The 13,757-nt window shown below is 40.1% G+C and overlaps 1 protein-coding gene across 6 annotated transcripts in view; it reads right to left on the reverse strand.

The window, feature by feature from the left end:
* Nucleotides 1-13,757, reverse strand: part of zc3h18 (zinc finger CCCH-type containing 18) — a 55,986-nt gene that overhangs the window by 37,904 nt on the left and 4,325 nt on the right. For all 6 annotated transcript variants that reach the window (XM_035418623.1, XM_035418622.1, XM_035418626.1 and 3 more), the window contains exons 3-5: nt 11,112-11,196; nt 4,294-4,442; nt 2,965-3,060 (exon numbers count right to left, since the gene is read on the reverse strand). In XM_035418623.1, coding sequence (XP_035274514.1) covers nt 2,965-3,060; nt 4,294-4,442; nt 11,112-11,196 — 330 coding nt within the window. The remainder of the gene's footprint in view (nt 1-2,964; nt 3,061-4,293; nt 4,443-11,111; nt 11,197-13,757) is intronic.

Below are 13,757 nucleotides of genomic sequence, written 5' to 3' on the forward strand. Positions count from 1 at the left end.
AGACATGCTTTTAAACACCTGGTCTGAGGGAGACCGATGTGGTCGAAAAGTCAATGTTCACGTGGTAAAATAAACAGCATTATTTCTTTTTTGAAGCACTAAGTGAGTGTGAGTCTTTTCTTTTCTGATTTTAATCAATTTCCCCCACCCGATTCAGGTTAGTATAGACATCTACAATTATCCTCCAAAACATGTGGTGTCACCAGCTGCTTCTTTTCACACCACAGACTATACCTAAGCTTATACAGTCGAAGGAAGGCCTTTCACATGTGGCTTCTGCATGCAGTTCACAGGTGCTGAATCAACCAGCAGGGGTTTCAAGACAGCGATGAACGTGGACCCCTAACTGACTGAACACCCTCATACCCTGGGAAACACAATCGCCAATTACACATTCCCCTATGGAGCTACCGACCACAGCTGCTGATGGCATTGTATGGATTAGGTCTGAGACAATGTAACTCATCCATGCACAACAGCATGGTGCCTTAAAGGTGCAGTGTGTAGAATTTAGCGGAACGGACCTGGTAGAAATGGAATATAATATTCATAGGTATGTTTTAATTTGCGTATAATCCCATGAAAATAAGAATCGTTCTGTTTTCGTTACCTCAGAATGAGCCCTTTATATCTACATAGGGAGCGGGTCCTCTTCCACAGAGACCGCCATGTTGCACTGCAATGTTTCTACAGTAGCCCAGAACTGACAAACGGCTCTAGAGAGGGCGCATTTGTGATGCGTGGGTACCTTCCAATATAGCTGTGTGTAATACCACACGGGTTGTTTACGGTGTTGTCGCCCTTTTTAGTACAGTCTGGCTTGATCCATTTATTCAATAGGTGAGAGTATAAGCTTTCTAACGATGTATAACATGTCTAATTTTGCTTTTGGAATAGCATTTTATTGGTCAGCGCAATTGAAAGTTTTCTTATCATCGCATTCACATGTGGTAGCAGTAAAACACACTGCACCCAACGAAACGTTGATAACGATTATTTGTAACATCTTGGAAAATACTATTATTATTGAGGATTTCTGGGCATAGCTAAGCCATATGTTTGCTGATAGACCTAGCTGATATCATTTTCTGGTGTAAGACAGAAGTATACAGAAATATGTCATTGATTTACTGTCTCTGTCTCTATCTATTGAAAACAGATAAGATTTTTCCCCCATCACTGCTGCTAAGATCATTGCTATGTAAGTATTAGCCTACTGCTCAAAGTATTTCGGTTATATACGTTATTTTTGAAATTGAGTATCTTTAAATAGGTTAGTGGTATTTTATAATGAGGATATTTCACACGCATCATGTCTTTCTATGATTTACCATGCAAAGCAGCAAACATTAGCAATAAAACGCTACCACAATGCGGAACAATTAACAATCATAATCGCTATCTTACTTGAAAGCTATGACCTATAGTTTTACAGACTAAATAACTAAATACAATTTATAAATCTATCAAGGAACCTCATCACTTGACACTTGACTAATCAATGAGGTCGAAGACAGCATTACGGTAATGTAAAACGAAACCCAGGTCCTATTTTCCTATTTTGTATAGTATTTCAGTTTTTTGCAGTTATACTGCAGTTCTGTAGATGATGTGAGGTCATGCAGTGATATTGCCACGGCAGGCACAATTAGATTTTAAAGGAGAGCGCGTCGTCAACTCGCTATAGCACCAACTGTATATTTACCAACCGATACTTATTTAAGCCCATTAAAGATAACAAGTCAGGGGTTCTGCCATGAATGCCTGCAAATCAATACTCCTACTGAGAGAAATCAATCATTTATCAACAGGTCATACCAATTTCTGCCATGCTAGCAGCCTCAATAGCCCAGAATGCAACAGCGTGGCTTCGTGGGAGATTGGGGGCATGGCCATGATCTCCGACTTTGCTTCTAGTCTTTTAGCTAAATACAACTAGCTAGCTAGCAAATATCAATATCAGCCAATTTAGCAGGCTGGCTGTATGCCACGCCCCTTATCACAAAAGGGAGTGGCAAAAGTAGTTCTGGGTAAAATGTAGGAATATAACACACTGAAGCCAGATCCAGAAGAAGCCTGACAGGATAACAACTGAAAAAAACTGTAAATAACAAAAAAGTTCAATATATTGCAAATATCACATAACCCCTGGAATGAATCTCACATTGCTGCTATATGTTTACTAACGACAAAACTGTTTTAGCCTGGAATTTTCCTTTAACTGAATGAGGTACCCAGTATTGTGTCTTATGATATAGCTTGAATCATCCATGTGAACTCCAGTAAGTATTAGCCAATCTCCTCTAGCCCCTTTCTTGCTCAATAGTTTCCCTGTAACCTACACACAGATTCTTCATGACGTTTCAACTAACAGTTTGTATTGTTTTTGCTTTTGAGAGTATTTAGTATCACTTTTTTGTAACAGTTTTAAACTATAGCCAGGGTTATTATGCTGCTGCTTCTTATGATTTTGCAAAACAAATGTAGTATTAAAAAATAAAAATAAAAAAGTACATTCTAATGCAAGTCTGGACACATTTAGTGATAATTCAACTCACATTGCTTTTGTTTTTCAGAAAGCAAGCTTTTTATAGTGGGTAGACTTTTTCCCCCAACATGTAATCATTACGCTGTGTCTTTCGTGAAGGCAAAGTAGAAAAAAATGCTCTAATGAGATCCACCTTGGAGCTTGTCCAATCATTGATTGTTAAATTATGATAAGATGTATGGCTACAAAAGGAGAGCCAGTTCATAATAAGGTAAGAGTAATGGAAGTAACTATTCCAATTAATGATACAAATTAAAATGGCTTCATTTCGACTTCACTTTCCAAGTTAAAAACTATTGCTGATCTCAGAACCACTCTGTATGTGAAGTTCTACTGTACGTATCCTATATGTCTTATGTGTTCAACACCGGTGTGGCGAATTTGACAGGCAGGTGGGGGGCGTGGATGGGGCATACTTCTTTGGCGTGGCGAAGCCCTCTCTCCCAAGCACTCTCCACTGGGGGCTCCAAAGGTGGGGGCGGCGGGGGCAACTCCTCAACCGCAGGGCCTCCCTGGAAGAGAGAACACACAAGTATTGATACACATGCATACCAATAACATTCAAACCGACAGATACTAAAATCCACACGTTAATAGCATACAATCACACAGGTACTATAACAAACACACATGATTATAACATACAAGCACAAATACAGAAACCTGCACAAAAAACAAGCCACCATACAGGTGCACACTAGGGATGCAACAGTTCATGTAAATAAACCAAACCAATTCACCAGCCATGGTTCAGTTCACTTTCTTCAAAAATCACTTTCTTATGTCAAACTATGTTTTCAAAATAGGCACTCATAAAATTGTGTCTTGTAAAGCTTAAATTGGCAATTTCTACACCAATAATAAGGAATACAAAGATCAGTTAACTCATGTTGCTGTCATTTATATCAATAGTCAGGCAGAACTATTCACACAGGGGAAGTTGTGGCAAGTGCAGCATATAGCTGAAGCACCAGTAAACTGGTGAGTTTGGAAAGTATGCATGAGACAAAACACAGTTAGAGGATCCTCCAACAAATCTGCTGTTTGGAAGCATCACGGATTTAGTGTTAACAACAGCAGTGATGGGGGAAAAAAGTGGTGGTTAAAACAACATTGCTGTGCAAGCATTGCTTCGCCAATGTTCTGTATGTTCAACAAAAACGCATTGAACATGATGACCCATTTACATCAACATCACCCTAGTGTGTCACTTACAAGCAGGAGAAACACATACTAAACAAAGTGGTGCTTTACCTTTTGAGGAAAAACTTAAGCTGCATCCATGTTCTATTTATTTTGATACAGTAAAATACTGAATTTTGTGAACAATTGTTTTCTTAAAATACTGCATTTAAATTTCAAGTTGCATCCCTAATACTTAACACACAAAAACAAATGCATATAATAAACATACAAGCACATCGAAACCAATACACAGATACAAATAAAATGCAACACAAATTCTAATACACACACACACACACACACACAAACACATACAAAATAAGCAGATAAAATCTCACACATACATGCACACTAATGACATGAAAGCACACAGCCATTTTTTAAGACACAGATACTAATTAAAAAGCAAATATGTGTATAGTATACACACACTTACAAAAGGTACAAGCACACTTGCTTAACTATGCACGAGCACACAAACTAGTACAAAGCACAAACAGTGGCAAACACAACAACACAGAGTGGGGTAAGGAAGGGCGTGGGGTGGGCGGAGTTCATACCCAGGGGTTGGAGGGCATGAGGGGGTGTGGGCCTCCTGGGGCCCCCCCGTTGGGAGAAAAAGGGTCAGGCTTGCTGATGAGAGAGTAGTTCCCCTTGTCATTCACCCCAGGATGGATAAACCTGCAGTTCATTCCCCAAGTGCAGTTACCTGAGATAGAGGGAGAGAACAATAAGAGGGGAGAAGATGGGAGAGAGAGGAGATGCAGGGAGGGAAAAGGCAGGAATGGAGGAGAGGGGAGAGAGATGAGATCTGTAATTCCCAAAGGAGGAGCTCTTTTCCTGAAGCTTCCTACAAACATGGTATTTCTCAATGATAAAACTTTCAAATAAATCTAAATTTTGTCAAGATGACATTTCCAAGTGATACGCAGTCTCATAAAAGTCAAGTCTAATAAAGTCAGCATGTGCAATTCAATAGTTCATTAGCAGGGGCGGAATTCAATAGCAGGGGCGGAAATCGTTGTGGTGGCAGTTTTTCAACATCATTTCCTAGAAATCCAACATTTTGCAATACTCCTTTTGCGTGTTTTGACTGGTTCATCGTGGTTCAATCCAACCTAATGATATTTGGCCTCTTAGTATCTGTTTATTCCCACTACTGTCCTGTCAAATGGCTCAGCTGGTGTGCCAGCTTGGCTTTTGGTTAGCTATCTTTAAAGGAGGATGTTATTGCTTTTGTCGTGTTTTATAGCTTGTGTATGTGTTGTTAGATTCACCTTCATTTATCTTGGACCCCTCTGTTCATCAACAAATAATAATGGTTCATGATTATTATTATTATTATTGATAATAATAATACTAATAATAATAATAATAATACTAATACTAATAAAAAAATATATATATCATTCAAGAGACACATGGCAAAACAGAAATAGACAGACTTAATATACAATTTTTTTTTTTTAATTAAGAATAAATAAATTGAAATAAGAAGAAAATGATAAAATTACCAGGAGTAATAATAACAGACAAGGAAATTGAAAACATAAAAATACAAAAATAACACTAAAAAAGGATGAGCCAAAATTATTTTAAAGGAAACAAGTACTTAGGTCAAATTTGTTTAAAATTTTTTGTACAGGCTGATATCTTAACATGTCAGTAATGCATGAGGGTACCAGAGCAAGGGGAAAAAAAGAAGAGAAAAAAAGCACCATAACATCAATTCTAAAACTAACTGGTAACCTGTGCAAAAGAGGAAGCATAGGAGTAATTTGGGCTCTTTTTCGGTCTTCGTCAGTACTTGGGCTACAACATGTGTACAAGTTGCAGCCAATATATATAGCATGTTTGGTAATACCGCAGAGTAGCGCGTTATAATAATCTAACCTACTTGTAACAAAAGAATTCATCAATCTCTCAGCAACTGTCTCAGAGAGAAAAAGCCTTACTTTAAAAATATTTCTTAAATGAACGAAGGCCATTTTGGTGACCATTATTACCAAGAGCTTGAAAGTTCAATTTGGAACCAAGATTAACACCTAATTTTATTTACAAGAGATTTACAACTAGAAACCAAAGATCCCAGTTTACTGAATAAATTGTCTTTTTGTATTTAGGACCCAATGACCAAAATCTAGTTTCTTCTTCATTCAATTTATGAATATTGTCAAGACATCCAAAGCTTTAATTCTGTAATGCTTTAATTCATTTCGAGGGAGCTGACAGCCCTGTTTTCATCAGGTAGGACTGAGATATACAACTGGGTGTCATCAGCATAAATGTCGAAGTTAACACCATGCTGTCTAATTACCTGACCTCGGGTAACATGTACAGGGCAAAAAGCAAAGGTCCCAAAATGAATCCCTATGGAACCCCACGTGCTATGTCAAACTTGTTAGAGGTTTCACCCAGAGAAACAGAATTTTCTCTTATAGACATGACCTAAACCAGCTCAGTGCTGTGTCAGAGATTCCAACCCCATTTCGCAAGATGACGAATTAAGGTCGCATGGTCTACAGTGTCAAAAGCACCAGTAAGATCAAGAAGAACAAGAATCAATACACCGCCAGAATCCACACTCAACTGTAGGTCATTTACAATCTTCGCCAGGGCAGTTTTCCGTGCTATGGTTTCCACGGACATCCGACAGCAACTTATCAAAGATGTTGTCCGTGTCAAGGAAGTCATTCAGCTGCTTGAAAACCACTTTGTTCAAAATCTTGCATAACACAGGAGATCAGATATGGGCCTAAAGTCACAGAATAATCAAGATTATTCTTCCTTAAAAACCTCTTGCCACCCACCCCCTTTTTGGAAAATTCCGCTTAAATTACATGCCCAAATATTTCAGCTTATAACTCAGGATCTGTGGGGGCAGTTAAAAGATGTAGAGCTAGAATCTTTAGCAGGGGCAGGGTTCAGGAGTTTGTATAGAACAAACTCCACTGGTTATCCTTGTGATCAGTACTGTCTCCAGTGAAATAAGACTGCCTTGATTTCCTTATTTATAGCTCTGTTCTAGCTGGTAAGCTGGTCTTAATACAAGTCAAAATAAATCTGTTTTGTATTTCTCCATTTACGTTTAGCTTTATAGCAGTTCATTTTTAGTTGCCTGGTCTTGTCATTAATCCAGGGTGCTTTCTCTTCGGATGAGTCTCTTTTAACTTTAATTGGAGCTACAGCATCTATGGTAGATTTAAGTGTGCCATTAAAAATGTTAACCAATTCATTACATTACATTACATTATAGGCATTTAGCAGACGCTCTTATCCAGAGCGACTTACACAACTTTTTTTTACATAGCACTTTACATTGTATCCATTTATACAGCTGGATATATACTGAAGCAATGCAGGTTAAGTACCTTGCTCAAGGGTACAACGGCAGTGTCCTTACCCGGGATTCGAACCTACGACCTTTCAGTTACAAGCGCAGTTCCTTACCCACTGTGCCACACTCCGTCCAAGAATTCATCTCAAGAAGAGGAGTTCAGTTTCTTAGGATTCACATTTTTACCCGTGAATAAACTCCTCAGTGGTAATCAAATTTAGAACACGATTCTGACCTTCTGCCACTTTCTTACTCAAATTATTATTTTTTTTTAAATACACGCGAATGATCTGACACAGCATGATCGAGATTAACAGTGACATGTAGGCCTCTACATATAACCAGGTCCAGCATGTGCCTTTCGTACCGGCTGGCCCTGTTACGTGCTGATTAAAGTCAAGAGAATGGATCAGATTCGCGATGTCCATAGTACTGGAGTCAGAGGTATCATCAACATGAAAACTGAAAGGATAAAATTGAGCAAATTCAGCTAAAAACAGTGAGCTCTGCTTCACAGGAGGCCTATATACAGCAACAAGCAGTACAGGTGTATCAGTGGCATTTCAATAAGGTGGTGCATCGCATTTCAGTATAACTGCAAGATATTCAAATACAGAAAAATCCCCAAAAAAAAACATTTGTTTGCAATTGTAGATACCTGCATAAAGACCTCCTCCTCCTAATTGACAAAAAACAAAATTAGGTGGAGAAGCTTCAATAAGGACTGCTTTGCCATTTTCCCCCAACCATATATCTATTAGAAAAATTTAATCTCGTAATATCTCGTAAAAAAGTAATATCGCTGAATAAGACCGTTTTAAATAAAAAAAGGACATAACATTTATCAGAGCAAGGAGCATATTGTAGCATACAGGTTTAGGTCCGGAAATTATTATTAAAACTCAAAAGCCTAACCAGGGACAGGGGCTGCAAATCAGATTTGGCTAGAAATGCATGACAATGCATTCGTTTCATGTTTTAAACTGTAACAAGGTCAATATGTATTGTCCCTGACAAATCAGCAAATAAATAAATAAAAGGGGGAGTAGGCTACTTCTAATACACACACGGTAAGGTTTCTAGGATCAACAACACTAAAATGCTTCCTTTTACCTTATGTCCCCTTCAAGATTATAGGATCAGTAGAGCAAATGTCGGCACATTTTACAAATGGTAGCAAAGAAATACTTGCATGTTCATGGACATTTGTGATCCAACACAGCACCATTGACTACGTTTACATGCACGTGAATTTTCCACTATTATTCCGAATATGACAATATTCCAAATTTGATACGGGTCATGTAAACAGCATATTCCGTTTGGATATTCCGAATTAGGCCTTATTCCGAACGTAGCATTTTCCGATTAAGACGCATGTATACAGCGCATTCGGAATATGCATCTCTTAATCGGGGGCATTGTAAACAAACCAACTAGCCAACAGTTTGCAAGGCTGGGGTAGGGATGCACGCACAAAAGAAACACCCACATTTATGGTCGGAAGGAAAAACACACCTACTTTTACTTGGATATCAACAGGTTTTTGGATATGTGCAAATATCGCCACGCCGACCTTTTCAAGAAGGTGGTTGAACGAATGAAAGAGGGAGGCTGTGTTCGCACGGTCAAACAAGTCCGCCACCGGTGGAAAACGGCGTTCCACTTTCCCATATTGTGACGTGATAAACACCATGTTAGGGCATCGACCCCTGTCAAACACAGCGTACATCACTACGTTAAAAAAAAAAGGCTGGCGGTAACGTTGACGATAGGCATAGCGGCCGGGCCTAGAACATTAGCTGTAACATCTAGTGACAAGAAGTCATTCAATCAAACGGCACCCGCCAATAGAAGAAGGAGGAGGAGGAGGAGGAATCTGATTCTGACCACCTAACTGTAGTCACTTACTTAATGTAGGAACTAGTTAACCCAATCCTTGTTGCACTGATATTTTAAAGCAAGTGGCTGCACCTAGTGGTGATTTTAGGATTCACTGTGTGTACCCTTGTCTAAATGTAAGGGGTATGTTGACAGTGGTAGGGGGTTGCGGGACGGCCCGGGGCGGGGCACTGGAAAATTTCCCTTATTTTCAAATTCCAATGTTGACAGGTATGGAGTATGCACGGCTGCATGTAAACGAGAATATTAGTGGAATATTCATTTTCATTCACCATTAACAGCTTAGTAGGAGGAATACTGTCTTTTTCGGAATAAGGGCAAAAACTGGAATATTTTGCGCATGTAAACGTAGACATTGAAGCCATCCGTCTCAGAGTGTCACGCTATAGCCAGAGTCAGAGACTGCAGTGCGCTGCCATGTTAATTTAGACACAAACATCATTTTATGATTTCTGGAACATGAAATTATTATCCCAGCTTTTTGCATTTTTTGTTCTTTACTTTTTTTTGTTTTGTTTATTAACTCATTTGTCTGGGACAACGCAATTTAACATTGTCACAAGTTAAAAGCAAGAAACAGATGTTCTGCATTAAAAGTTTGCGGCCAATGCCACCCGCTACTTCCATTTTTTAAAAAATGGAACCAAATATTACTTACAAACTTTACAACTATAGGTTGGCCTAGATGGATTACAATTTAATATTCAACCTGGCTTTCAAAAACACATTAATTGTATGTGTCATTCATAGAAGTTTCAAGAGATTATAATAGTACAAAGCCTTCTTGCACATTTGAGGCGAAGCATTAGGTTTTTTGCCAGAAATAAATACGGTGAAATGTGACCATCATACAATCCAACAAGGCACACAACGACTTCAATTTTCATTTGACTTTCAGTTCACAGAACGTAAAGCTGGCTGGGAAAACTCTGGCAACCCACAGCTGATCACTGATGATGTAATGCTGCCCCCTGCTGTCCGAAAACAATCCCACTTGGGCATTCAGGTACTGTACTTAATCACCAAATAAAACCATGTTTGAGCAACGAGTATATCTTGCATTCATTTGCATGCAGTACAGCTCTTTTGCGTGATCCAATTTAAATTCAGTTCTCATCACCTTCTGGTACACCAATTAGAACAAGAACAGCAAATGCCAGTCCTCATAGAGAACCTCAGTGGCTGCAGGGTTTTATGCAGACAATTTGGACATTGGAAACCAAGTGTTCAGACTTTTTAGCCAATCAATGATGTAAATTAAGGACTTAAGTCCTTACGCACCAAAAACCAGGAGATACTGCAGACCTCCAGGATTTGAGGAAAATGAAAATGTAAAACGGCAGACTTAGATCTTCTGCCACTGAAATCTTGAACTACGGTCCCCAACATCCAGGATACACCACATAGAAACTCATACCAAAGCAAAGGCCCAAAATCTGAGGAACAGGAGCCAAATCAGGACATAAAAGGAGCCCTTTTTCATGTTTGTATGCCAGCATGTTCACCAGCTAAGTCAACCATTGTGGGGAACTGTAACCCCATGGCCAAAATCACAGAGCAACTACAAAAGTCCTTGTAGCTTTTATCCTGTTAATTTGTGGACAAGGTTTTAAAAAACAGACAATTATATTTGCAAATGAACTTGAAATGGCACTGCCCTTAGTATTTTACAATAGCACACGAGTATTGGTCAGTTTCCATACATACAATGTTTTTTTGTGTAATGATTTGCTCATGGATCTCAAATACAGGTAAGTGGCTCACAAACAAATGCTTCACAGCTAATTGGTGCACAGGTGACTGCTCGAGTGAGGAACAGTGGCTTAAAGGAGTGGCAAACGATGAGTGATTTAAAAGTGGGCGGGGTACAGGTGAATGAGGAAAAGCTGAGTGCCATAGAGGCACAAGTTGTTTAATGGAGTGACATGCGAGGGGAGTGTTTTAAAAGTGGGCGGGGCACAGGTGAATGAGGAACAGCGGAGTGTTTAACACGCAAGTGCAGTACAGGTGAGCAGACTAAAGGCGAGTGGGTCACAGGTGAGTAGTTTATAGGTGAATGGGGCAGCGGAGTTCCACGCAGGTGATGGGCATGCTGGCGAGTAGGCTACAGGCTACAGGCCACAGCTTTGAGGCCCTTACCCTTCATGAAGAACCTGCAGATGGGGCGGGGGCGGAGCTTCCTGTCCATGGGGTCCTTCACCTCCCCCTCCTCCAGGTCATCGTCCTGCAAAGCCACAAGAAAATCACATTATGTCGACTTCACGTTCCCCAAAATACCTCTTCCTCTCCGGGATGGAAGGGATCTGCCAGGCCTAGACTCATGTTTACATGTCTCCCCAAACCGGTATTCATCTGCACTAGTACATTTATGATAGCTGTAGTGGTTGTATTTTTTGCTCTCATGCTACCATATATGGGAAAGGGGGCATGTGCTGGGTATGATCTACATGGCTACTAATGGATTCTGATGATCGGCATGACGCAATCTTATTTAACCAAGCACCCGTGAATGCAGGAGATGTACCTGACCAATACCAGGCTGTCACCAGAACAGTGTGTTCTGCATCCAAGACTGCAGGGTTACAGTGTGTCAGTTTTTGTCTCGTACCATAAAATAATCACATACCTCTCCCTCTGTGTCACAGGTGCTCAGTTGCTGTTACCTGGTGCAAAAAAGGCTTGGATATCCAGAAGCAACATTTATGGTTAATGTCCTAACACTGAGCATGGCATGAACCAGAACTCTTGATTGGCTCATGCCTCAGAAACTGCGTTAAACAGTACAATGACACAAAGTTTGCACCCCATCACTGACTTCACTAACAACACCTGCAAAAACACAGGCTAACATCTTAATTCATGCCCACGCGCCACAATGGATTTCAGTAGGATGCGATTGGCTTGGAGTCAACCTGCCCTTGCATTTCATATAAAATATTTGCGACCGTTCTGCTACTTCAGGGAGCAAGTGCTACTAGTTTTATTCTCAGGAAATTATAAACCAGGAATGTGGCCAGACTATGACAGGTTGACTAGGGTCACGAGCAGAAGGAACCTTTCGGCATGGAGCAGAGAATCCTGGTCCTGGTTGGCTTCATCCATTTCAGAGATTTGTTTCCACCGATTACACCAGCTCAATAAGCTAATTAGCTGCATACACTACATCCTCTTTACAGATTAGTTCACAGTAAAATGCTTTATGTAGGGACACAAAAACAGTCTTCAGCTGCCATTCCACAGCTAATCAATAAATGCAGATTAAATGCAGAGATCTCATAAATGATCGGGTAATTACAATAATTCAGATAGGCTGACATGGATCCAGAAACTGTTCAAGCCCTCCAGGAAGGAGGTTCCCCACCTGCTTCAGGCTCATACCGGACAGGCTGTACAACTAACTATTGCATCCATGATTCAGTGTGGCATAGCGAGGTGCGTCTTTGTGTGCAGGTAACAGTTACAGGTGTGGGCATGGTATGGATGGGGGAGATGCAAATGTAAATGGGTCTGTGCTGTGCTTCAAATTCATGCATTTGTATTTGCATGTGTACATTTAATGAGTAAACTGCTGGCTCACCTTTTTAATGGTTTACACCCGTGTGCCACCTGCAAATCAACCTGTGCCTGTCATTTTCAGACTAGTTTATAGGCGCATTTTTGGAAGGTATTATGTAACGAACAGATAACTTGGGTGTTCATACCCATTCCTGACAATGCTGAATTTTGTGGTCTGCCCACAGCGCAGAGGTGATTAGACCATGGATATGAGGTCCAATAAGGAGAGAGATGAAAAATGCTCAATGCTGGGAAAAGCAAGATGCTTTTCCTGTTGTCATGGCAGTGCGCCATTCAATGGCACGCTCATATTAGCACACACAGCTGACAGTAAACACTTTCACTGAGCTCTAATCTAACCACCCCCTTGCTCAGCCGTACAGGAGCGTATGTGGGCACAACAAAGGGTTTCTCTATTCTGATTGCGTGGTCAAAGGGTGTGGTTAATACTGAAACAAATTATGGTTTCGATGAGGTGTGTGTCTATCATGCTATCACCAGGGACGAACTGGAGAAAAGGGAAACCAGGCACGACATTATTTCTATTTAAGGAGCATTTGCACCTGCAAAGTGATGTGTGCTAACTGGAAAAATAATTTCGGAGCATATCTACTAATTGGGATGCACTAGTGTGCTCCAAAATTTTTCAACTTGATAAAAATGTTAAGCATAGAGCCCTGCCCAAGCCTGAATTTCTTTTGGAAGGGCAGAAAAATATGTCCACTCTGCTTCCCCTTTCACCGTACTCAGCAGAAAGTTCATTATAACAACTGTATAACGTAGCATCACCCAGAGATTCATTGGCGCAGATGAATATCCTACGTTTCATCGCTCACCAGTGATCCCTGCTGGCCAATACGGTGGCTCACAGTATACATGCCCAAGATACACATTAAAGTGGTAATAAACACTAAATCAAGTTTTTTGATTTCTAAAGCAGAGGACCCCGTCTCCATTTAATAAATCACATAAATCTGACTGTAGAACTTTTCATCAATGACAGGGTTAAATTTTATGAATATCTTTTCTTTCTTTTTTTTTTTTATCTAACCCTGCCATCGGTGAAAATTTTAAGCTGCATTTCTGCTGAAGTCTAGCCCCAGGGGACACAGGAAAAGAAGTGACGTGACGTAGGTGAAAAACTGCTTTGACGCAAGCAAATCAATGCCCAATTTCCACCCCTCTTCTTGATCAATGGGAAAGTATTCTGGATTTGATCTCATCTATTTC

The sequence above is a fragment of the Anguilla anguilla genome, chromosome 5 (genome assembly GCF_013347855.1).
Source record: "Anguilla anguilla isolate fAngAng1 chromosome 5, fAngAng1.pri, whole genome shotgun sequence".
NCBI classification, from domain to species: Eukaryota; Metazoa; Chordata; class Actinopteri; order Anguilliformes; family Anguillidae; genus Anguilla; species Anguilla anguilla.